Source organism: Vombatus ursinus, unplaced genomic scaffold (genome assembly GCF_900497805.2).
Source record: "Vombatus ursinus unplaced genomic scaffold, bare-nosed wombat genome assembly UNPS02014832.1, whole genome shotgun sequence".
NCBI lineage: Eukaryota > Metazoa > Chordata > Mammalia > Diprotodontia > Vombatidae > Vombatus > Vombatus ursinus.
In genome coordinates, this window is record NW_020954610.1 from 34,216,761 (window position 1) to 34,244,052 (window position 27,292).

Sequence of the window (27,292 nt, forward strand, 5' to 3'; positions counted from 1 at the left end):
TCTTATTAATAAAATTACTAAATTATCCAGAAATTATGTCTCTCAAACCTCTAAAAAATTTTTTATGCCCTGCACCCTTTTGGCAGTCTGGTTAAACTTATCAATCCCTTCTCATAATAATGTTTTAAAATTCATAAAAATACATATACAAAAGGAAATACAAAGGAAACAAATTATATTGAAATACAGTTATCAAAATGTTTCAGAAATAAATTTACACGCCCCAGGTTAAGAACCACTGCTCTAAAATCTTCTGGGGATTGGGGAAGACAGTGATCTTAGCAAAACATGAGGTATTTCTGATTAGTTCAGTATTCTTTCCTCCCCTTAATCCATTTTCTCCTTTCATTCATTACTATTTGTACACTTTCCAAAATAAAAGTGGTTAGTCATAAGAGAAAGGGGTGGGAGCAATATTTTAGTGGAGGGCATTATGTCTTAAGAAGTTTAATTAAATATGAATAAAGTGCCCTTCCTTCAGAAAAGTCTGTAAAGATTTTATTCTGGAGAAATATTTATTTCTTAGAGCGTTCAGTTGACCTGAAAAGATTTTCAGAGATTTTAATATGTCTCCTTAAGAGAAGATGGAAACAAAATAAGATTTGAGTAACCCCGTATTCTCTCAGTAATCATTGCCTTGTCAAACCAAAAGACAGGCCTTATCTATTCATTAATCTTACCTTTTATCTCAACATAATTCTTTAAAAAAGTCATCCTTTTTATTGTCTTTAGCTTCTCCCACCCCATTTAACATTCTGTGCTTTGGTATTCCTGAAACTATTTTACAGGATAAGGTCATGCTCTCATATTAATTCTGTTGTTACCTGGCCTTGCTTCCATCTTCTGTACATTTGTTTGTTAAATATATATTGGTTGATGAGTTCCCCTGTGCATGCACATCGATGATTCTCCTCATTGGAATTGTTTTCCTTCGTGTCTTCAGAATTTTATTCTTGAGCATCTTCTATCTCTCTGCACCAGGCTTGTGATCTGTTTTCTAAACTCTGCACCTATTATTTTTTCTTTGGTCAGATAGTCTGCAGTATAGTCTAGTGACAAAATCACTTCAGTTTCTTTGGAGATCATTTAAAGTTCAAATCACTAAATAAATAAAAAATCATTGAAAAGTAACTTCTCCTTTAAGGTACATTAAATTCAGATTTGTCACTCAATCAAAATTCTGGTTGCTATTATCTACTGTCCACTCTGTCTCCCCTACTTTCCTGATAATTACCATATTTTCTCAATGAGTTCAGTGTCTGACTCACATTCTCTGTCCACCCCAACTACATTGTAGGGCCTTATTATAGGGTCTTTCAACATACATTTTGATATTCACCTAAATTACCCTAATTTCTCAGTTCCTATATGTGATCTATGTGATTCTCATGAACTATACCTTTATTCCATTTTAGCTAAACACAGAGATAGTCCTATAACACATAAGCTGAGAACCCGACCTCATACTTCACTGAAAAAATTGAGAATATCACCAAGATTTCCTTTTCCCTTCCTCCTCACCTCACTTTACTTAGATGTCTTCCTCCATTGTCTCCTTTACCTTTTCTCCCATGGTGAGATGGCATTTCTCCTTGCCAAAGGAAATTTTTCTACATGCACCCTTTATCCAATTTTGTCCCACATTCTCCATCATATTCCCCTTCTTCAATACTCTCAGTCATTTTCAGTGTCTCCAAAGGAGAACAGAGGGAAATGGAAGTGCTAATTTTGATTTATATAAAGTGTGTGACCTGTCAGTATAGACTCTCTTTTAAAAAATTTTATAGTAGTTTTTCTGCCCAAATGTCTGCCTGAAAAGGAGGCAGACTACCCATCTCCCTAATACATCTTCCAGTAAATCCTTAAAGCTTCCCAGCATACCAAATAATGATTCAATCATAAGCTATAAGTACCTTCTTTCGCCTCAGAATAGTAGCCCATGATGGTAAAAGGGGTGCGCTCAAGCAAGGTGAGCACCAGCATGATCAGAGATAGGGCAGGTGTAGTGAGCAAGGCTCTCTATCTAGAGGCAGCAAAAGCAGAAAGCTCTAGGGTAGTCATAAAAAACCCTTGGGTAGGGAACTTGGAAGCCCTGGGGAATAGCCCCTAGAAGACAGTAAGAAAATTTTATCATGCAAAGCTGCGTTAATGGGGAGGGTGGAGGCTAGAGAGAACTTGAGGGTTAATAAAAGGAACAACAAAGAAAAAAAGGTCTATTAAAACATTTTAATGGACAGAAAAGAGCAGAAGGAAGTTAAGGAAGATGCATAGATAAGCACTACAATCTTGAAAGTAATGTGAAATTTATTAATTCTTTTTAAAATTTATAAAATTTAATTTCTACTTTTATGTATTTTAATTAATTAATTTTCAGCTTTCAGCATTCATTTTTATAAGATTTTGAGTTCTAATTTTTCCCCCTTCCTCTCCTCCTCCTTCCCCAAGATAGCATGCAATCTGATAGAGGCTATACATGTACAATCATATTAAACATATTTCCACATTAGTCATGTTGTAAAAGAAGATTCAGAAAAAAGGGTAAAGCCACAAGAAAGAAAAAAAAAAGAGAAAATGGTATGCTTTGATCTGCATTCTGACTCCACAGTTCTTTCTCTGGATATGGATAGCATTTTCCATCATGAGTCTTTTGGAATTGTCTTATATCCCTGTATTGCTGAGAAGAGCTAAGTTTATCAAAGTTGGTCATCGCACAATGTTGCTATTACTTTAATTCATACTTTTTTTAAAAATGTGTGTAGTGAGTGAAACTTAACCTTCAGTGAGAAGGCTAGCAACAAATATTATTGTGAAGAACAAGGAGAAGAAGGAAAAATAATAAAGGTAAAGGGTCAAATTTAAGTCTATTTTCTCATAAGTCTTTGCAGCTGAGGAAAATGGCCCCCACCCCCTACATAATACTAATGAACCTAAGAATATATTGTTTATTTAAAATAGAGAAAGCCTTTAATTCAATATTAAGTGCCTATTTATGTCTTAGTGTTGTGTTTTTTTCCACCTGGAATGTTATGGTATTTCTAAAGGAGACAACCAGAATAGTGGCGATGGTAGTTTGGTGATAGTTGCAGGGAGGCAGATTTGAGCTTGATGCCAGGAAAACCTTCCTAACAATTATAAGTATACTCAAAAAGAGTGGGCAGGTGCCTCAGGTGGTCTCAAGAGATGACTGCTTCTAAGGTATATTGGAGTCAGGATTCTCTTTCAGGAATGAGTTGTTGATTAGATGGCCTTGGAGGTTCATACCAACTTTGAAATTCTGCGATTCAATTACAAGGTCAGTCCCTTTTGTGACCTTACAATGACATTTATTTCGCTAAATGAATATTTCCTTGGATTCTAATTTGCCCATAAAAATAGAATCAGCTAAGATTACACATAAAGTACCCTTAAACTATCTTAGCAGTGTTGATGTTTTACCTGGTTAAGATTAGAAATAACATTTATATGCATAACTGAGGAAAGTAAAAGAAAACTGAAATCTTTCTTCAGAGTGCTTCATCAGATTTGCTTTTTATTCTAGCCTTATTGACATTTGATTTTTCTCAACCCTTATGCTTTATAGGGTACTTTTTGAATTTTTTGGAACCAGTAAACAATATCACCATAGTCCAGGGCCAGACAGCAATTCTCTACTGCAAAGTGGCAGGAAATCCATTTCCAAACATCAGCTGGCTAAAGAATGATGCACCTGTGGTTCAAGAACCACATAGGATTATCATCAGGAAAAAAGACTATGGTTCTCGTTTAAGAATACAAGATCTGGATACCACAGACACTGGGTACTACCAGTGTGTGGCTACCAATGGAATGAAGACCATCACAGCAACCGGAGTCCTTTTTGTGAGGCTTGGTGAGTCACTATACTGAAAACATGCTATGCTTTAAATGTCTACCCTCTCTAAGTATATACTGTATATAACTGAGATATTAATTTGCTATTTAAAAGCACACACACACAATTCAACATAAAAGCAACCTAATAAAGTAATTCCTTGATATCTCAAGAGCTCTTGTTTTGAACTGATATGCAGCCATTAGTAATGAAAGAGAGTAATTGTCTATAATAATATAGTTCAGAAAGAATAACCGTTGTACCTTGTTCTTGTCCATATATAACAGAAAGGTGATGTTTCATTGCTTCTAGTTTTCTTTTAAATGCTGACCACATGCCATACAATGAGCTCTTGGGTGAGGATATACCGACACTTTGTGGTTAGAATTTTTACTTAATTGATCAAACCAAGATTTATTTGCTAGTTATTTTCTTCTATTATTATCTTTATTATTTTATTATTATTATATTTTGCATTTGTGATATGACAAGTATTATTAGCCTCACAATACTTAATCAGTCATGCAAACTTAAATTCAGTTTGTATGTATTTGGGAAGCATCAGAGAGACAAAGAGAAAGAGTAAAAGAGAGAGAATGATATAATCTTACTATTTAGTTCTCATGAAAGGTAAAGTGAATTTAAATGCTAAGATGGAAGTAAACACTATGTCATTCAAGTTATGGCAGGGTCACAGGCAATATCGATGACATTTCATTGGTCCCTAAGGTAAGAATTTAGTAAGAGAGTCATTGCATCAAGTAATTCTTTATCATTTGAAATGTGTATTTTTATGTAACAAAAATTACTCCAAAATTAAAGTCATGCAAGTTTCATCGACAGCAGAAGCAGTATAGTATAATGGATAAACAGTCAGCCTCTAAGCCAGTTCTGATCTTACATTTGATATAACCACCCACGTGAACCAAGGTTGGTTACTAAACCTCTCAATGTTTTAGGAAATGCTTTAAGACATAACCTAAAAAGAAATCACCTACCTGCGTCAGTAAAGGGAGTTTCCTCACCTGTGTTTGAAAGAGTGTATGTTTTTTCAGTATAGTTAGTATATAATTATGAGCAAGGAAACCTAAGTCCTTGACTTGAGACAAACATTCTATAAAATAAAAGCCATGAATTCTAGCCTTGTATCATTGATTCTGAATTTTTATATTATTAGTCATAGATTGTTAATAATTTTTGTTTGCTTTATTTCTTTAGGTCCAACACACAATCCAAATCATAATTTTCAGTAAGTATTTTTTTCTCTACAAATCATTTTCTGTGAACTTTGCTGTAATAGAATTCAGACCATAAATTCAATAAACACTGCTCAGTCCCTATATCTTTGCCAAAAATATTTAGATTGATTGTAATTTCTTGGAATGACAAGAGTGCGTTCTGAAAAGGACAGGATTGTGGTTAGTTTTGAGGCAACAAAAATTTTTTGGGGAAACTTTTATATTTCATAACTGTGAAATGATGTCAAAATGATGTAATTATGATGCTATAGAGGAGTCAAGGCAACACTGAAGGTAATGAATGTCTGGGGTGGATTGCCTAGGTCACCAAAATAACTTCACTAATATTTCCAGAAATTATAAAGAAAATAATTGCTACAGAAAGTCAGATTAGAGGAAAAAAAAACCTCTGAGGTTGAAATGTAATGACATGTGACTAAGCAGCCACACCATGATTATTTCTATAGATTTTGTCATTAGTTCACTGACCAAGTGGGGTTAGTAACCACAATGAGATATCTTGTCTTCTTGCACACATTTCAGTGTATCTCTTATATAAATGTTGTCTTAAGTAACATGACTTGAATGCTCTATAACAAAATAGATCTATGTTCATCCCAAAGTACATATTTCTCTGTTGTAGCATTAAACTAGAGCTACTAAGAAACATTCTCTGGTTGTATGAAACTTGGGCACACAGCATCATATGGTGGAAATAGAATTGTATTTGGTAACCCAATTCCAGTTTTGCCACAAACTATCTGTGTAACCTTGGAACACTTACAGTCTCTCTGGGACTCAGTTTCTTGGTCTTTAAAATGAGAAATGAGATTATCACAAATATCCTTATTAACTCTAATATTCTGTTAAAGCCTCCCTTTTTGTGTATCCCTTCTTGGGATTTGGTCTTTATTTATTTAATTTGTTCTCTTGGTTAAGGTTTAATGCTAATGATAACCCTCACAATCCTGTTAGCTTTCTCCAAGCCTATATTCTCAAGCACAACTGCTTCACTAAAGGGACCATTGGACTCAAGGGAAAAAGGAAATGATTTAGTTCAATCCATTATCTTTAATAAGATGTTTATATAGAGCTTCAAGACTTATAAAGCACTTTCTTTACAATTACCATATGAGGTAAAATAGCAGAAATATTATTTCTGTTTTACAGATGAAGAAATTAAGGCTTAAATTAATCAACTTGCAAACTTACACCCAGAAGTTTCAGAGTCAGGACTTGAAGAAAAATCTTAATCTAAAATTAGTGCTCTCTACTAAAAGCAATTTCGCTCACATATATATATGTGAACACACACACACACACACACACACACACACACACACACACACACACAGTATATATCTTCCCAGACTTATATCAATCCATTCATATTCCAGACCTTTTTAGGTATGATTTTTCAACCAACTGCAATATCTATCTAGTAATTCAGTAAGAAGATGAACTTGGAATCTGGAAGTCCTGAATTTCAATCTGCCCACTTTCCAAGTCATATGACCATGCGGAAGTCACTCTCTGAGTCCCATTTTCATTGGCTCTAAAGTGAGGATGATACCATTAGTGAGACACATCATGACATAGTGTATAGAGAGTTGGCCTTGGAATCAGAAAGAACTGGATCTTAATTGTACTTCTAACATATGCTTGGTACTTGCTGTGTGAATTTCAGCAAAGCACTTAACCTCTCAGTGCCACAGGCAACCCATAAACAGCTATAAATTGCTGTACAGTTGCTTATCTCTGTTAATAAAGGGAGTTGCCTCACCAGAAGTTACCTATCACAGGTTCAGAATAATACTGTCTATAGTAACTACTTCACAGAGTAGTCATGTGGTTCAAATAAGATAATGTAGATGAAATGATTTGCAAACTTTAAAGAAATGTTTACATGTCAATTATTAACATAAAATAATCATTTTTATCTTGTTGGATAGAATTCTGATAATTCAGATAAAATGGTCCTAAAATATTCTTTTATATTTAGAGTTCTGTGGAACATTGAACAGATGTATAAAATAACTGCTTTGACTAGTTTTATAAAAGTCATGATAAGAATGAAACTTCATTCTTTGTAGGCTCACTAAAAATATTCTAAAAACTGCTACAATTCCAGTAATAAACAGAACAGAAATGATATGTACATCACCTTGTTCCCCTATGATTCTGATTTCTTCTGCTAGTTTTCAAAACTTTGAATTCCCTTCATTCCACACAGCTTGGAGATTATGTGTATTTGGTATAGCAAAATTTTATGGATAATGCTATGTCCCAGCATTTACAGGCAACAGTTCAGACTGTGATAATGGTCTGGCTGCACTACATTTTATTAATTAAACTCTTTAAGATATTTTGATATCCAGGGTCAATATAATAAAAATGACAATTTTGTCACATGTTCAGCGGCATCCCAATTAAAAAAAATTGTAGTGAATTAGAAAAAATAATAACAAAATTCATTTGGAATAACAAAGGTCAAGGAGATTTAGCAGTGTACATTTTAAACTATATTATAAGACAGTCATTATCAAAACTATCTGGTACTGGCTAAGAAATATAAAGGTAGATCAATGGAATAGAGTAGGCATATAATTTATAGCAACAAATAAATAAAATAACCTCCTATTTGACAAGTGTAAAGACTTGAGATTTTGGGATAAGAATTCATTATTTGGTTAAAAAAAAGTTGGAAAACCTGTAAAGTAGTATGGCAGAAACTGGGCATAGACCAGTATCTTACAGACTTACACCATTTAACAAGATAAGATCAAAATGGATACATGACCTAGATGTAAAAAGAGATATTAAAAGAAAATTAGAAGAACATGGAACTTACTACTTATCAGACTTATGGATAGGTGAACAATTTATGAGTAAACAAGAGATAGAGAGCAAAGTTAGGTGTAAAATGTATACTGTCGATTACATTAAGTTTAAAAGTTTTTGTACAAACAAAACAAATATAGCACAGATCAGAAGAAAGGCAGAAAATTTGGGAGGGGAATTTATAGACGATTTCTCAGGTAAAGGTCTCGTCTCATATATATATTAAAAAAAAAACTTTGTCAAATTTATTATGAATATGAGTCATTCCCCAATTGATGTGGCCAAAGTATATGAACAGAAAGGTTTCCAATGAAGAAATCAAAATAATTTATAGTTACATGAAAAATGCTCTAAATCATTATTGATTAGAGAAATGCAAATTAAAAACAACTTTTAGGTATCATTTTACATCCAGCAGATTGGCTAAAATGATTGAAGGGGAAAGTGACAAATGTTGGAAGGGATGTAGAAAAATTGGGACACTATTTGTTATTTCTTAAAAACCAATAGGAATGGGTGTTGTATTTTGTCAAAAGCTTTTAAATTTATTTTTTTTAATCTATAGTTTTTGTTGTTAATGTTGTCAATTTATGTTTATAGTTTTGTAATAATTGAACAAACTCTTTGTGACTGGTACAGATCTCACATGGTCTTAGTTGCTATTATGGTTGTTAATATTTTTTTTATTTGTTTTTTAGGCTTTCAAAATTTGTTTTCTCAATAATCCTTGTGATATGTTGCTATAGCTTCCTTACTAACATTTTATTTCTATTTTTTGCAACAATGTTCATTAGGGATATTCCTTTATAATTATTTTTCTATTTTGATTCTCTCTGGTTTAAGTTTCAAGATGATATTAGTGTCATACAAGGAATTTGGCTGAATCTCACCTTTTCCTATATTTTCAAGCAGTTTATATAACATTAGAATTAATTATTCTCTGAATGTTTCATAAAATTAGATTTTAAATACATTCAATCACGGTCCCTCCCTCCCCAGTTGGGCATTCATTTATAGTATGTTCAATTTCTTTTTCTAAGAATGAAATATTTAAATTCTCTTTTTTCCTCTTTTCTCTTGGTATCTTGTATTTTGAAATATTCATGTACTTCATTTAAATTGTAGGTTTAATTTGCATTTGGAAATATTTTAAATAATATTAATTATTCTTCATTAGATGTGAAGAATCAATTCCTAGTTTTATTTATTAATTCAATGGCTTTTAAATTTTTTGTTTCAATTTGTTCTTTATCTCTTTTGTTAATGAAAGTGTTTAGAGATATTAATTTTTACTTATCTACAAAATTTTGGCATGCTATCTCATTGTTATAATTTTAATGAAATTACTTTTTCAATGATTCATTCCTTGACTCATCAATTATTTAGGAATGAGTTATTTTATCTCCAGTTAATTTTAATCCTTTCTTCAGTGGGCAATTATTAAATATAATTTTATTGCACTGTAGTCATCAGAGAGATTAGTCCTGGATAAGAACATTTAAGAATCATCAGCATAGAGATGATAATTTAATCCGTGGAACTGATGAGCAGAGAGAGCCCTCTGGGACACCCACAGTTATCATGAATGACTTGGATGAGGATGCAGAAAAAGAGACAGAGAAGGAGTTGTCAGATAGGGAGGAGGAGAACCATGGTAGAGGCATGTCATAAAAGCCTAGAGTGAAGAGAGTATCAAGGAGAAAGGGTTGATCAACAGTGTCAGAGGCTACAGAGACATCATGAAACATAAGGATTAAAAAAAAAAGCACCATTAGATTTGGTAGTTAAGAGATCATGAAGAGAGCCAAATGGTGGAGAAAAGGCAGTGAGCTCTCCCCAAAACCCCTTTGAACACCTTTAAATAATGACATAAAACAATTCCTATAGTGGCAAAACCCACAAAAGGACAGGGTGAAATAATTTCCCAGCCAAAGACAACTTAGAAGGGTAGCAGGAAAGTCTGTTGCACCTGGGTGAGAGTGGAGCACAGTCCAGTGAAGGTTGAGCCAGCAAAGACCAGGCCCCAGCAATCCAGGAACAGGCCTTAGGAACTACTGATTCTGCAATGGCAGTGGTTGCTTCCAGAGCTCTCAGCCCATAGATGGTAAGGAGGTTGAACAACTAATCAGAAGGAGATTGCAGGGGTCTCTTTGCTGGCCCTAGAGGCAGGACTCTGTTGCTTTGAAGTCCCCAAGGAGGAGCACTGGCACACTAGAGCTTATAGGTTGCAGTGAAGCAGGGACCCTCATCACAGTTCCAGAGCAGAAATGAGTGCTTGTGGTAACTTACAGACCAGAGCACAGGTGAGGAGAGTACTAAATATCTCTTCTTAGATCATACAATCGTACCACCTTGAAGAACTAAAAACTCACAGTGCTCTAGAAGTATCTAGAAGTCATTATTTAAATGAAAACAGCTCCGTAAGAACCCTGACACTTGGGACAGTGCACCCTCCACCCTGGAAGCAGAGTCCCACTTTAACAAGGAATTAAAGTCAAGAAATAGACTGGGGAAATGAACAAACAACAGAAAAAAAATTCTGACCACAGGAAGTTGTTCAAGGAAGATCAAAACACACATTCAGAAGAAGATAACAAAGTCAAAGCTAGTACATCCAAACCTCCAAGAAAAATGTGTATTGGTCTCAGGCCATAGAAGGACTCAAAAAGGATTTTAAAAATCAAGAGAGGTAAAGAAAAAATTGAGGAAAATAAATGAGTGATGCAGGAAAATCATGAAAAAAGAGTCAACAGATTGGTAAAGGAGACACAAGAAATAATGAAGTAAATAGCACCCTAAAAAACAGACTAGGCCAAATGGCAAAAGAGGTACCAAAAAACCAACAAGGAGAAGAATGCATTGAAAAGCAGAATTGGCCCAGTGGAAAAACTTAATAGAATTGGAAACAGAGATTCCAGGCACCAAGATGATGGAGTAAGCAGTACATTGACATAAAACCCCCATATTCACCTCTAAACAACCATAAAATAGCACCCTAAAACAAATCCTGGAACAACCGAACCAGCAAAAACAATCTTTTAGTCCAAGAAACTTGGAAAATCTGAGAAAAAGGTCAGTCTCACTTGGGTAAAAGGGGAGTGCATTCCAGGACAGGAAGTTTCCCAGCAAGATAGCAGCAAACCCACATCAACAAACCAGTGGGAGATATCCTAAGCCCCAGTGTGGTGGAGCAGGCAGATGCCAACACCAGGATCCCCTACATGCCTCAGGATAGCCAAAGGAACTGGCAGACTCCATCTCTGAGAACCAACATGTGCTTCAGTATACCCCCATGCAAACAGGCATCCTCCAGCAGTCAGACCTCCACATGCTTCAGCATAGCCCCAGAGAAACACAGAAGCACTCCACTGAGCCTCAGCACTTGCCAGATACCACCACTAAAACCCCCACTCAGCACTAGGTAAGCTGCCAGATCCCTACATCCTCAAACAGCACCAGCCACTCCCTACCCTACTCCCTCAGTGCAGCACCAGAGAATAGAGTCCCACATGGGCCTCAGGGCAAAAACACTGCAGCACCAGGTAAACAGCCAGTACTTGCAACCCCCAGCACAAGAAGCCTAAGACAGTATACCTTCCACCCTGGGAGCAGAGCTCAAATTTAAAAGAAAGGAAAAAGACCCCCCCCCAAAAAAAAGATGAACAAAAAATAACGACAAAAAATTAATCTGAGCATTGAATGTTATTTTGGTGACAGGGAAGACCAAGACACAAACTCAAAAGAGGACAGTAATGTCAGTTTTGACATTTGACCTATGGGCAATACACCAAAGAAAAACAGGAAGTGTTTACAAGCCCAGGAAAAACTCATGGAAGATAAAAAATAAAACCTTAAAAATCATATAAGAGAGGTAGAAGAAAAATTGGGGAAAAAAAGAAGCCAACAGCTTAGAAAAAGTGAACAATTGCTAAAAAAGTAGAACTGGACAAATGGAAGAGGAGATAAAAAAATCCACTGAAGAAAACAACTTCCTAAAAATTAAAATTGACCAAATGGAAAAGGAAGTACAAAAGCTAATTGGGGAAAACTTCCTTAAAAGTTAGAATTGGGCATGAGGAAGCTAATGAATCTAGGAGATAGCAAGAATCAATCAAACAAATTTAAAAGAATGAAAAAAGTAGAAGAAAATGTAAAATACCTCATGGGAAAAATAAACTGACCTAGAAAATAGATCCAGGAGAGGTAATGTTAGAATCATTGAACTACCTGAAAACCATAATCAAAAGGAGGACATGGACAGCATCTTTCAAGAAATTATCAAGGAAAACTGATGTCCTGGAACCAGAGGGCAAAATAAGCATTGAAAGAATCCACCAATCACCTCAGGAAAGAGATCCCAAAATAAAAACTCTAAGAATATTATAGCCAAATTATAGAACTATCAGGTCAAGGAAAAATTATTGCAAGTGATCAGAAAGAAACAATTCAAATACTGGGGAGCCACAACAAGGATTACACAGGACTTAGCAGCTGCAACGTTAAAAGGATTGGAAGTCAGGGAAGATGATATTCCCTGAAGGCAAAGGAGTTAGGACTGCAATGAAGAATTAGCTACCTGCTGAAATTAAGCAGAATACATCAAGGGAAAAAGTGGTCATTCAATGAAATAGAATGATTTCAAGCATTCATAAGGAGCAGATCAGAATTAAACAAAAAATTTGTTCTTCAATATCTCCAAGAAGCCAAAAAAAGGTAAAAAGGAAAAAGAAAACAAGGGATTCAATGGAACTGACCTATTTACATCCTACATGGGAAAATTATACCTGTAATTCTTAAAAATAGTACCACTATTAGTACAGCTAGAAGAAATATACATAGATGGAGGTTACAGGTATAAGGTGAATTGGAGAGAATGACAAAAATTAAGGGATGAGAAAAAGGAATACACTGAATGCAGAAGGAAGGGAGAGATGGAATGGTGTAAATTATTTCATGTGAAGAGATGTAAAAGACCTATTATAGTCGAGAGGAAGGTGGGAGGATGGGTAATGGGTAATCCTTGTACCTTGCTCTCATCATTATTGGATCAAAGAGGGAATAATATACACAATCATTTGAATATAGAAATCTGTCTTACCTGATAGGGAAGTAGGAAGGGAAGAGATTAAGTAAAGGGGGGAGGAGGAAGGAACTAACAGAAGAGAGGGTAAACCAGGATACATAGTGGGCAGAATTAAAACACTGGTGAGGAGGAAAATGGTGAAAAGAGAGAGAGAGAGAGAGAGAGGACAAATAGGAGGAAAAATAGAATGGAGAGAAATAACAGTTAGTAATCATAACTGTGATTGTGAATGGGATGAAATCTCCCATTAAAAAAAAGAAATGAATAGCAGAGTGGATCAAAAACCAGAATCCTACAATATGTTGTTTACAAGAAATACACTTGAAGAGGTGGAAGTGAGTGAACCTTACTCATCAGAATTGGCTCAAAGCGGGAATAATATACACACTCAATTGAGAACAAAAATCTATCTTACCCTACATGAAAGTAGGAGAAGAAGGGGATAAGAGAAGGGTGTGGGGTGATAGAAGGTTGGGCAGATTTGGGAAAGCAGTAGTCAGAAGCAAAACACCTTTGAGGAAGGACAGGGTAAGAGGAGAAAGAGAATATAATAAAGAGATAGGGAAATAGGATGAAAGGAAATATAGCTAGCAATATTAACTGTGAAAAAGTGTTCAAATTTCTCTGATAAAGCCTCATTTCTCAAATATATAGAGTACTGAGTCAAATTTATAAAATAAGAGCCATTCCCCAATTAATAAATGATCAAAAGTTATAAACAGTTTTCAGATGAAGAAATGAAAGCTATTTATAGTCATATAAAAAAACACCAAATCATTATTGATTGGAGAAATGCAAATTAAAACAATTCTGAGGTAGTTTCTCATGCATATTAGATTGGCTAATAGGACAGAAAAGGTAAATGACAAATGTTGGAGGGGATGTGGGAAAAATGAAACTTTAGAGGGCAGCTAGGTGGCACAGTGCACAGAGCTCTGGTCTTGGAGTCGGGAGGACTTGAGTTCAAAACCAACCTCAGACACTTGACACTTAATAGCTGTGTAACCCTGGGTGGGTCACTTAACCCCAATTACCTCAACAAAAAAAAATGAGACTTTAATACACTGTTGGTGGAGTTGTGACCTGATTCAACCATTCTATAGAGCAATTTGGAACTATGCCCAAAAGTCTAAAACCATGCATACCCTTTGACCTAGCAATACCACTACTAGATCTATCCCAAAAGAGATTTTTTTAAAAAGGGAAAGGTCCTATATGTACAAAAATACTTAGAGCAGCTCATTTCTATGGGCAAAGAATTGTAAATTGAGAGAATGCACATCAATTGGGGCATGGCTGAACAAATTGTGGTATATGATTGTGATGGAATAGTATTGTGCTGCAAGAAATTATGAGCAGTATGCTCTCAGAAAAACCTGGAAAGACTTATAGAAGCTGATACAAAATGACACATACTATATACAAAGCAACAGCAATATTGTAAGAATGACTTAGCTATTCTCAGAAATACAATGATCCAAGATAACTGTGAAGGACTTTGATGAAAAATGCTATCAATCCCCGGAGTCTGATGGTGTCTGAATACAGATTGAAGTATACTTTTTTTTTACTTTCTTAATTTTTCTTGAGTTTTTTTGTCTGTTTTCTTTCACAATATGACTAATATGGAAATATGTTTTCTATGACTACACATGTATAACCTATATTGAACTGATGTCTTATCATTGAGGGGTGTAGGGAGGGAGGAAGGGGGAAAATCTGGAACTCAACACTTAAAATAATGAATGTTCAAAATTGTTTTTGCATGTTTTACATGTAATTGGGGAAAAATAAAATAATAAACAAAAAACAATAAAAAGATCATTAGTAATTTTGGAGAGAGCAGTTTCAGTTGAATTATGAAGCAAGAAACTATACTATATAGTTAAAATGCTTAAATGGTAAGTTATTTGATTTACTTGGAGAAATATTTACCAAACTCAAAATGGAGTCATCAAGATATCTTTCTGAACCCCAGGCAAATGTGACAGTAAGATAACCAAGTACAACATTAAGGATCTGAATAGAAATTTAGAAATGCTAATAATGATGAGCTAATCTTAGTAAATACTAAATTGGAGCATAAAGGAATAAAGATTGTCTACCCCTTCATAGCACCTTTACAAAAATAGACCATGTATTGGGACATTAAAATCTCACAAACAAATATAGACAAGTAGAAATATTGAACATTTCTTTTACTGACTACAATGTGGTAAATATATTCAGTAAAGAGTCTTTGAAGGAAAGATTAAGAATTAGAGACTAAAGAGCTTAACCTAAAGATTTAGCGGGCCAAAGAATAAGTCAGAGAAGCAACAGATAATTTCATCAAATGTGCCAAAATTTTTGGGATGTAATCAAAATAATCTTTCAGGGTAATCTTACATTTCCAAAATCTTGTCAACAAAAGAATGAACAGATGAATGAATTTATCATACAACTTAAACTAATAAATTTAAACTCCAATTAAAAACCAAAATAGGGGAGCCAAGATGGTGGAATAAGAAGTAAGTCACTCTCACCTTCCCTCATTGACCTCTGAAAGTCCAGAAAATATCACCCCATGAAAAATCCTGAAACAACTGAGCCAGCTGAAAGATGGGGAGCAGCAGTCTTGTAGCACAGGAAGCTTGAGGGATTAACAGGAAAGGACCCTCTCACTCTGGGGGTGGGGGAGCAGTACAAGATAAGAGGCATCCCAGCAAGCCAGCAGCAAGCTCCACCTTTGTAACCAGAGGGAGATCCTGAGGCCAGGGATTGTGGAGCAGGCAAGCACCAACACCAGGACCCCTGAGTGCTTCAGCGCAGGCAGAGGAACTGGTAAACATTAGCTCAGAAAACCACCATATGTGCTGTCGTTCTCCAGCAGCCAAATCTCCCAGTGCTTCAGCACAACTCCAGGCTGGCACACATCCTCCAGCAGCCAAACATTTGAGTGCTTTAAAGAATCCCAGGTGAGCAAGAGTCCTCCAAGGGCCAGTGTTCCCACCCTCACCCCAAGAGTTCTAGTGCTGCTGACCCCAGCTCAGTCCCAGGTAAGTTGCCAGACCCCTACAAGCCTCCAGCTGCCAGCACCTGAGGCCCCAGAACACAAAGCCAATGACCAGGTCCTGGGCTCCTAGCACAAGAAGCTTGTGTCAGTGTCTCCTGCATTCTAGCTGAAGAGCTCAACTTTAAAAGCCAGGAAATAGGTAAACACCATGATCAGAAAGCAAAAATGGACAATGACCATAGATACTTATTATGGGGACAGGAAAGATCAAGGCACAAATTTAGAAGGGGACAATATTGTTAATATACCCATATCCAAAACCTAAATGGGGAAATAATTGGCCAAATAGAAAAAAAAAGTACACTGAAGAAAACAAGTCCTTAAAAATACAATTGGCCAAATGAAAAAAAAAAAGTACACTGAAGAAATCAACTACTTAAAAAGTAGAATTGGCCAAATGGAAAAGTAGGTGCAAAATCTAATAGAAGGAAGCAAGTCATTAAAAATTAGAATTGGAGAAGTGGAAGCTAATGACTCTATGTGATATCAAGAATCACTCAAACAGAAACAAAAGAATGAAAAAATAGGAGAAAATGTAAAATACCTCATTGGTAAAACAACTGACCTGGAAAATAGATGCAGGAGAGACACTTAAAAAATTATTGGTTTACCTGAAAATCATGGTGAAAAAAAGAGCCTGGACAGCAAGCTTCAAAAACCCATCAAAGAAAACTGCCCTCAGGTACTGGAACCAGAGGGTAAAATAGTCATCAAAAGAATCCACCCATCACCTCTTGAAAGAGATCCCAAATTGAAAATGCCACCGAATATTGTAGCCAAATTCCAAAATTACCAGGTCAAAGAGAAAGCTGCAAGTAGCTCGAAAGAAACAATTTAAATATTGTGGAAAGTCAGGATTATGCAGGACATTGCAGCTTCTACATTAAAAGACTGTAAGGCATATAATATGATATTCCATAAGGCAAAGGAGCTTGGATTACAACCAAGGATTAACTACCCATTGAAATTGAGCAGTCTTTCATGGGGGGAGAAGGATATTCAATGAAATAGGGGACTTCCAAACCTTCCTGATAAAAAGACCAGAGCTCAACAGAAAATTTGATCTTCAAGACTCAAGAGAGGCATAAAAAGATAAACAGGAAAGAAAAAAAAAACATTATTAAGGGCAAACTGTTAACATCCCTATGAGAGAAAATGACACTTGTAACTCTTGAGAACTGTATCATTATTATGACATTTAAAAGGGGTATATTGAGACAGAAGGTATGGGGATAAGCTGATCTTGATGTGATGATAAAATACCTAATTAAGTGGTGAAAAGGGATTGTTCTGGGAGAAGAGGAAAGGAGGAGACAAGCAAGGATAAATTCCATCACATGAAAAGGCACAAAAACCTGTTACAATAGAGGGATAGAAGAATGGGAGATGAGCATTGTTTGAAGCTTACTCTCATCAGATTTGGCTCAAAGAGGGAATAACATAATCAGGTAGATATAGAAATCTAACTTCCCATATAAGAAGTAGTAAGGTTAAAGGGGAAGAAAAGGGAAGGGACTGATAGAAGGGAAGGCAGACTGAGGGAGGTGGTGGTCAAAAGCAAAACTCTAGTGAGGAGAGAAAAGGAGAAAGGAGAGAGAAAAGCATAAATAGGGGAAAATAGGATGGAGAGAAAGACACAGTAATCATAACTATGAAAATGAATGGAATGAGCTCTCCCAGAAAACAGAAGTGGATAGCAGAGTGGGTTAAGAACCATAATCCTACAATATGTTTAAAAACCTGGAAGACTTATATGAACTGATGCTGAGTGAAATGAGCAGAACCAGGAGAACATTATACACAGTAACAGCTACATTGTGCAATGACTGGCTTTGATAGACTTAGCTCTTCTCAGCAATGCAAGCATCTTAGACTACTCAAAAGACTCACAATGGAAAATGCTATCCACATCCAGAGAAAGAACTTTGGAGTCTGAAAGTAAATGGAAGCATACTACTTATTCTCCTTTTCTTTTGTTGTTTTGTTTTGTTTCTTCTTTTTCATGATTCTTCCTATTAGTTCTTGTTTAATATGAATGAGCCTATATCAGATTGCAAGCCATCTTTGGGAGGGGAGAGGAGTGGGAGGAGAAAATTTAAATCTCAAAATCTTATGGAAGTGGATGTTGAAAACTAAAAATAAATTATTTAAAAAAACAAAATAAATATTCTAGCACTACAAAAGAACTTACAAGGGAATATCAAGAAGAGGATGATCAACAATGTCAAAGACTGCATAAAAGTCAGGAAGAATGAAAACTGAGAAAAAGTCATTAGATTTGGTGATTAAGAGTTCACTAGTGACTTGGTAATGTTTTAGTTGAATGATAAGGTAGGAAGCCAGACTGAGAGTTAAGAAGATAATGAAAGAGAAGAAAGTGGAGGCATCTATTGTAGGTAGCCTCAAGAACTTTTACCATGAAAGAGCTGAGCCGTATAGAATAATAGCACTTGAAGATGGACAGATAGAGAAAATGATGGGGTTCTGAGGACAGAAGAGACATGGGAGTGCTTGTAGACAGTAGGGAAGCAACTTATAGACAGGGAAAAATTGAAGATTAGTGAACTGGAATTAGGTTTAGAGTCAGAGGGGACAATGTATTGAAAAACATAGCATGGACTATGATCACTTATAGAATTATTTTCCCTGTCAAGAAGTAACATCTTTTCATGTTAGACAAGGTTGAACGAAAAGATAGTGGTGCAAGGTATCTTAATGATGTGTGATGAAGAGATGAGAAGGGGAAGTTCTCAGAGAAAAGCCTAAATTTTCTCAGTGAAATGAGAAAAGCAGCTTAACTAAAAGAGTGAGAGTAGGGAGAGCTCTGGGACGTTTGAGGAAGAATGAACAGATTTGCATGGTGGGAATAATCCAAAGCTAGAGTTTGGTGGGGGAATATCAGTAATAAAATAAAAGGCAAATCTTTACACAACATCAGTTCTTCTGCCCCTTTCAGCAGCTAAACAACTTATGTTTTCAGGGGTTGTACCTTAGAAAAGTATGAGGTCGAACTATTTCACAGCTCTACCAACAGTGTGTTAATTTATCTGTTTTCCCACATTACATCCAGCAGTATGAGAGTGACATTCAAACATTTCCCACTCTCCCATTTTCCCCTCTATTGTAAAAGTTTCTCCTTCTGCACCACTTTTTTGTGAGATTATTTCCCCCATCTTCTTCTCCTTTCCCCCTTCTCCCAGTGTATCCCTCTTTCTCACCCTTCCATTCTTCTTTTGAGGTCATCCCAACATAATAGACTCAGGCCCATGCCCTCTATCTAACTATATACCTTCTAACTGTCCTAATGTGGTTTAAGTTCATAGTGGTTGCATGTACCATTATCCCATATAGGAGATTAAAAATTTAACCATGTTAAATCTCTTATGATTTCACACTGTTTACTTTTATATTTTGTTTGAGCCTTGTGTTTTAATGTAAGATTATCTATTCTTCTGTGATCTTTTTATAAGTAATTCATGAAAGTCCTCTATTTTATTAAATGTCAGTTTCCCCCCTATAGTCTCTTTTACCAAGCTGTTAATTCTCTCTTAAAAAAATCTTTTTTGGCAATTACATGTAAAAACAATTTTAACTTTTTTTTTTAAATTTTGAGTACAAATTTTCTCCTTTTCTCCACACTCATTGAAAAGGCAAGCAATTTTATGTGTTATACATGTGAAGTCATACAAAACAAATTTCCATATTGGTCACATTGTGAAAGAAAACACAGAACAAAACAACAAGAAACAGAAAATTAAGTTTTAAAAAAGTATGCTTGGATCTGCTTTGACTCCATCAATCCTTTCTCTGGAGATGTCATGGTCCTCTTCGAGAAAAAAGGACAAACAATGATCTGTGAATTAGGGGACTGGGGACCCAACTGGCCAGTTCCATTTGGGGAACACAGCTCCTTCTTTCTTTCCTTCCTTCTTTCCTTCCTTCCCTCTTTCCATCCCTCCTCCCTTCCCTTTCTCCTCTCCCTTCTTCCTCTCCCTCTGTTCACATGGAAAATCATAGCCTTGCCTGTGGGTGCTCTGCCCAAAGGAATATAAATTTTGATCACTGAAATCTCTCAAGTTATTTTAGGATTTAGGGTTTACAGGCTAAATTTCTCTTTAAGGACTATACCTTAAACCCAAATCACTCTGGCTCTCACTGATTGATCAACAACATGTCCCAGCCTGAGCCTCACTTGGTCATTGTTTGGGCTATGATGGCTCAAAGGGAATGTAAATAGTAATTGTTTTTGTTTTGTCCAGAAACCCTGAGGGTCTCCCTCTCCCAGACTGATTTTGTTTTCTGTTTTTTGTTTTTTTTTTTTGCTTTTTTGACTAGGTAAAAGAGGCCATTCTTTGCCTCATTTTTTTAACCTAGATTTAATCACCAAATGGCATTGCCTCAGTCAAACCAAGACCTGGGAAAGACCTTAGCTTAAAAAGGCCAAGGTCTCCTACTGAATCCAGGACCATCTCCAGTCACCCTGGTGTATATCTTGCCACTGGACCTAGATGACTCTGGTTGGGAGAGTGACACTGTTGACCCTACCTCATTTAAATCCAATACTCTTGCAAGTCATGACATCACCTTCCTGATGTCATAGTCCTCTTTGAGAATGAAGGACAAAACAATGAACAATGGGGTGGCTAGCATTTTGCCTATGTCCTTCAGAATTGCTGAGAATAGCTAAGTCATTCACAATTGATCATCATACAATATTGCTGTTATTGTGTATGCTGTTCTCCTGGTTCTGCTCACTTCATTTTGTATCAGTTCATGTAAATCTTCCCAGATTTTTCTAAAATCATCATGCTCATCTTTTCTTGTAGCAAAATAGCATTCCATCAAAATTATACACCACAACTTATTCAGACATTCTCTGATTGATGGACATCCCTTCAATTTCCAGTCCTTTGCTACTATAAAAAGAACTGCTATAAATATTTGTATACATATAGACCCTTTTCCTTTCTAGAAAAAAATCTTTTTGGGAATAGACCTAGTAGTGTTATTACTGGGTCAAAGGGTCCACACAGTTTTATAGCCCCTTGGGCATCATTCAGAATTTCTCTACAGAATGGTCAAATCAGTTCACAACTCCATCAAGAGTGCATTAGTATCTCAATTTTCCCAGTCCCCTCCAACATTTGTCATTTTCCTTTTCTGCTATATTAGCCAATCTGATAAGTATTAAATGGTATTTTGGAGTTGTTTTAATTTGCATTTCTCTAATCAGTAGTGCTTTAGAGCAGGAGTTATTGACATTAGCCAGATAGTTCTCAGCTGAATGTTTTTCTTACTATGTTATGAAATCATAGTAAATAATACCTTCTAGGGGCCTAGATATATTTCACACCCCAGATCAAATTTATCTGGTCTTGTATAGGTATCTCTGACAAATGCCAGCAGCAGTTTATGCATGATCAAGATATATACAGGAGAAACTGACTGGGAGTAATCAACAGAGGGAAGGGGGATTATGAAATACTTCCTATGGAGGGCAGCATTTTAGCTGGGACTTGAAAGAAGCCAGGGAAGCCAAGAGAGAGAAATGAAGAAGGTGAATGTTCCAGGCATGGAGGACAGCTTGTGAAAATACCTAGAGATGGGAAATGGACTATATTGTGCAAAGAACAATGAGAAGACTACTTTCACTAGAATACAGAGTATTATAGAGGTTCAAGGTGTAAGAAAAGTAGAAAGGAAGGAGTGTAATTCAATTAGCAATTTACTACTGATATGCTACAAAGGGGAGAAAAACCTGTTACTTATGTACTTGCATATTTAAATGTATTTGAGAAGTTTTTGATACAAATAGTGACTATTGGATTTGAGCGCTAGGTCACTCAAATGTTATTGACACTAAATGTTGTTATTTAGATTATTTGTTTTCTGGTTTCTTTACATTGAAAAGAAACCCATTTTAAAAAAGGGTAGGGAATAGGAAGAGATAAGGTAGAACATGCTGAGGAGTTAGGAAATGGAAGGTGGAAATCAAATCAGTGACTTTGTTTCTAATAACATCAGTGTTTGAACTTTGCTTTTGTGAAAGAGGTAAAATAAGTGTTTCATATTCACTCATTTGAATTTATGGAATATGAATTTCCTCTCAATATCATCCAAATGAACAATATTCTCCTCTCAAAAGCTTTCTCCAGGGTTTGTGGGGAGGATTCAATATCCACTGGAAAACAAAATAATTATAAGCATGAAACAATAATGGAAAGCACTCTGAGGAGCCAACTTCCTAGGAACTTTTAATTCCACCTCTCCTTTGTTCCCCATCAGAAAGCAGCCTCAATATATCTGCTTGAGTTAGCTCTTAATTTGCCCTTTGTGGAATCTCTCAGTGCTACTTAAAACGGTAAGAACAAACCCTTTGAGGTGGTTCATAGTCTAAAGTACTTAACTAAAGAACAAATTTAACATGTTCAGCGTAATGGAACTTGACAGTCTCCAAATGGGCTCTCAGAGGTAGGAGTTAACCAGTGATTGTTTTTCTCTTTTGTTTATATTACTTTATATAAATCACCATTACTCTCCATCTTAAATAAATTAGGATAAGTGCAGTTTACTATAGACATTAAGAAGTTTGAGAGGATTTTGAGAGCAGAGCTAGCTAACTGCTTTTATCTCTATAGTAATCTTGCTGTCCTTTTAACTCCTACAGTCCTTATTTCATGATAAATACCAAATGAGTGGTTTTAAGGAGATTACAAATGAATGTACTTTTGTTAGGAAAAACATACTTTATCCTTTTTTTTTTTTTCACCCACAGTACTGACAGACTACTTTGCACTTAGTAGGTGCTCAATAAATGTTTGTTGATTGATTTTCTCCTTGTCTCAATTACACAGAGATGGTAATATGTAAGTTAATGTAGTTAATAACAACTGCAAAAGAAATTATCTCTAATCATTAACATGATTTTGGAATTATGTTCATTTTCACATAAGAATCTTGTTATATTCATGTGAGGGGAAAAAACAGCATGTTGGGAATTAATTTTTTTTCCTATCTTTACTTTGCACATTTTCCATTTCCCCTCTGTACCTCCTTTAAAGAAGTTGAATTATTTACACTTCTGAATATGAATTTATTCAAAATTTCCATTTGTGTTTTTCATAGGGATGATTATCATGAAGATGGGTTTTGTCAGCCCTACAGGGGGATTGCATGTGCACGATTCATTGGAAACAGGACTATTTTTGTAGACTCCCTCCAGATGCAAGGGGAAATTGAAAACCGAATTACAGGTAAGAATTATGTACATTTGCAATAGGATGATAATAATTAGTTCAACTCAACCACATAAGTGCAAACATTGCTAGTTTTATTACCCTTTATGCTTATCAACTTGCAGTCTTTCTATCCTTATGCTAATGATGTGGCAAAAGAATCCTCACTTTTTCTTTTACAATTGAAAATTGAGATGTTTGTGAATATGTTTGGGGGATGAGAGGGAAATGATGCATAAATATACTTGGTGAAATGTGTTTCTTTGACCCTGAATCCTAAAATCAGCAGTTTGTAAATTATATAGATTTTAATTTTGCTTAGCTAATTTAGCCAGAAAGCCTGCTTTCTGGTCAGTACTAATTTCCATTGTTGCTCTTTTTATAGTAGGTCATCCACCCAGCATTGTTAGAGAAATGGTTGCTTTACCTTTTCTCCTTCAGGTGCAGAATCATATTTGTTTCATCAGTAATACAGTTGACATTTAATAAGATTGAATTCTCCTTTCTTCTGCATTTATTCACTATTGCATACCCTCTTAGCTATTTGGGTAAAACATAAACAGGCTTAATTCTTGATATTTCAAGTTTCTTCATTAGACCAAGAAGTTCTATATTCCATATCTATATTTAAGTCTGCTAGGCATCTCAAACTAAGTTTGTCCAAAGCAGAATTAATTATACTTTATTATATACCCCCTTTTTGAATTTTCATTTTCTGAAATGAATTTTCCTATTACTGTTAAAGACATCATTCTCAGCTCCTCAATCTCGCCCCATTTAATTTTGTCATTTTGGCATTAACATCATTTCATACACACACACACACACACACACCCCTCCTTGTATTTACTCAGATACCCCTAGTTCAGACAGTCATTATCTCTCTCTAGAGCTATTGCAAAAGTCATCTGATTATTCCTCTTGCCTTGAGTCTATCTCTCCTCCAAACTGTTCCTCACAAAGATGCCAAAATGATTTTCCTAAAGCATTGGTCTGACTGTCAGCTCTCTGTTCCCCTTCCCTTTCCCCCCTTCAGTGTTTCTCCATTACCTCCAGAATAAAATATAAGCCTTTGGGTATTTAAAGCTCTTTATGTCCTGGTCCCTTCCTACTTTTCAATTCTTCTTTTATTTTACTCTGCTCCAAGCATTCTGTTGTCCAACCTTCCTAACCTTCTTGTAGCTCCTCATATGTAACAATTCATCTCTTATTCCCCGTGCATTTGCGTTGGCTGTCCCTCATGCCTAGAATTTGTTTCCTTCTCACCTCTGCCCCTTAGAATGCCTGGATTCTTTCAAGACTTAGATAAAATGCCACATTCAGCAAAAGGAAACCTTTTTTATTCTCCATAGCTATTAGAGCCTTCCCCTCTAAGATTACCTTCCATCAGCTCTGTAAGTATCTTGTATGTACCTATTAATGTATATGGCATCTCCTGAACTAGAAGCTCCTTAAGAACAAGTACTGGTTTTGGTCTTTCTTTGTATTTCCAATGCTTAGTGTAGTGCCTAGGATATGATAAGCATTTAAAGTTTAAAATTAACCTTTCAGATTTAAGAGTGGGAAAGAGTTCATGACCAAAAAAAAAATATAGAGAATCACAGAATATAAAATGGACAATTACATAAATTACATAAAATTTAAATTACATAATTTGCATAATTACATAAAATTTAAAAGTTTTTGTATAAAGCCAATCCAGTTAAAATTAGAATGGAAATAGTTGATTGGTGTGAACATCAGGTTTCTCTGATAAAGGTGTCATGTCCAAATTTTAAAAGGAGTTGACTCAAATTTATAAGAATAAGAGCCATTCTCCAGTTCATAAATGGCCAAAGGATATAAAGTTAGTTTCCTAAGGAAGAAATCCAAGCTATTAATAGCCATATAAAAAGCCTCAAAATCACTAATAATTAGAGAAATATATATTAAAACAACTCCAAGATTCCATCTCACACCTATCAGATTACCAAAGTTAATTAAAAAAAGGGAAATGACAAATCTTGAAGGGAGTCAGGGAAACAGACGTATATTGTTGTTAGAATTATGAATTAGTCTTGGTCCAGCCACATGCCCCAAAAGTCATTAAATTGTGCATACCCTTGGACTCATTGCAACCACTACAAAGATTATACCCTAAAGAAACTTTTGAAAGAAGAAAAGCAACCCTGTATTCATAAATGTTTATAGCAGCTCTTTTGATAGTAGTAAAGAATAGGAAACAAAGAACGGGGAAAAAACTACACATCAATTGGAGAAGGTTGAATAAGTTATAGTTAATGAATGTAATAGAATATTAGGCTGTTAAAATTGGTGAAATGAACATTTTCACAAAAATCTGAGATTTATATGAACTGAAGAAAACCAAGAAAACAATTTAAGTAACAGTAGCAATAATGTAAAGAAAAACAATTTTGAGAGATTTAAGAACTCTGATAAATTTATTGATGCACTGAGATTTCTGAGGACTAATGTTGAAGAATGCAACCCATCTCATCACAAATGGATTTAAGGTGCAGACTGAGACATATATTTTTGGATATGTTCAATGTAGGAATATCTTTTGCTTGACTTTGCATGTTTGTCAGGGTTTTGTCCTTGTTTTGCTCTCTATTTTGTTTTTCTTCTCTTTTTTTTTAGTGGAAGATAGCAGGAAGAGAAAATAAATACTCAATTGAAAAAATAAAATAAGGAGAAAATATATAATTAATACCACACATTAATTCAAAACTGTCCTGTTTGTACCTCCTTCTACACTCAAAACTCTTTCAAGAATGAGGTCAGCTGCATACCCCCCTCAGTTCTGTGAGTATACCTGAGGAGCACAATAGTATCATTGACTCAAGCACCCATTCTAGTGTGTTCTACTCACTCTTAGTTACCATTGATTCGATCTTCAGTTCCATTTAACCAATTAAATCAATTAGCTTTTACAAAAGGTTATTTTACAAGAAGATGTTGTAAAAACAGAAGTACAACTGCTTCTCTACATGGGGAAACATTTGCCCTATACCCACTTTATTCCTGTGGAGAGTGGGTTCAAAGTTTAAGACAGTTTCTTTTTTAGCATTCATCCCACCAGGTTCACTGTCAAATTGTATCACAGTTACTGGATAAGTCCTCATTTTACCTACATTTTGGCTGTATCATTTAAATCATCCCAAGGGGCTCTGCTATTGAGCTAGATTCACAAGGTCATTCTGCAGAACCTCATTGGTGGGCTGGCTGGTTGCAAAATCTGAAACATGCCCTGGCTCCTAGACTTTTAAGTGACTAGCAGTTCTAACCTGTTGAAACTCACAAGATTGTTGCTGAATCAATACTTTTTCACCTAAAATCATGACAAAACAAATGCAATGAGCAAAGAACAGAGGCCCATATTCAAGTACCACATATTGTTCTTAGATTGAGAGGCCCCACACATTATCTCTGTCTTACCAGAACTTAGCTAGTCAAGAAAAAGCCAAACCAAGACCCAGCGACTCTTTTGTCTGAGAACTTTTTGAATGCATCTCAGTTCTGGTTATGCAGCCAGCCAAAAGTGCATCTCTTCAAGTCATCAGCTGATTGGAACTAGTTGACAAGGTGCCTTTGGCATCCATCCAGGATGCCTTTCCAGAGTGAGGCTCCCTATTGTCATACACATGACAATTGCCTACCATCATTCTTCTCTTCTGTGCATTTAAAAAATGCTTATTGCTCCAGTTTATTTTCTGAAATCAGTATTACTTACCCGCCCACCACTTTCACTGTTCTCCCCTTAATTAAAAAACTGAAAAGTGAAAAAAACCTTCTAACAAATAAAAATAGTCAAACACAACAAATCCACACAGTGTCCATGTCCAAAAACATATGTCTCTGCATCTTGAGTACATCCTCACTCTGGCCAAGAGGTAACAGGCTTCTTCTTAGGTCCTCTGGAGACACAGTTGGTGAGTAAAATGATCAGACTGCTTAAATCCTACAAAGTTGTTTTTCTTTACAATGTTC

The 27,292-nt window shown here is 35.6% G+C and overlaps 1 protein-coding gene across 2 annotated transcripts in view; it reads left to right on the plus strand.

The window, feature by feature from the left end:
- Nucleotides 1-27,292, plus strand: part of ROR2 (receptor tyrosine kinase like orphan receptor 2) — a 299,703-nt gene that overhangs the window by 248,957 nt on the left and 23,454 nt on the right. For both annotated transcript variants that reach the window (XM_027839700.1, XM_027839701.1), the window contains 3 exons: nucleotides 3,581-3,868; nucleotides 5,069-5,099; nucleotides 23,193-23,320. In XM_027839700.1, coding sequence (XP_027695501.1) covers nucleotides 3,581-3,868; nucleotides 5,069-5,099; nucleotides 23,193-23,320 — 447 coding nt within the window. The remainder of the gene's footprint in view (nucleotides 1-3,580; nucleotides 3,869-5,068; nucleotides 5,100-23,192; nucleotides 23,321-27,292) is intronic.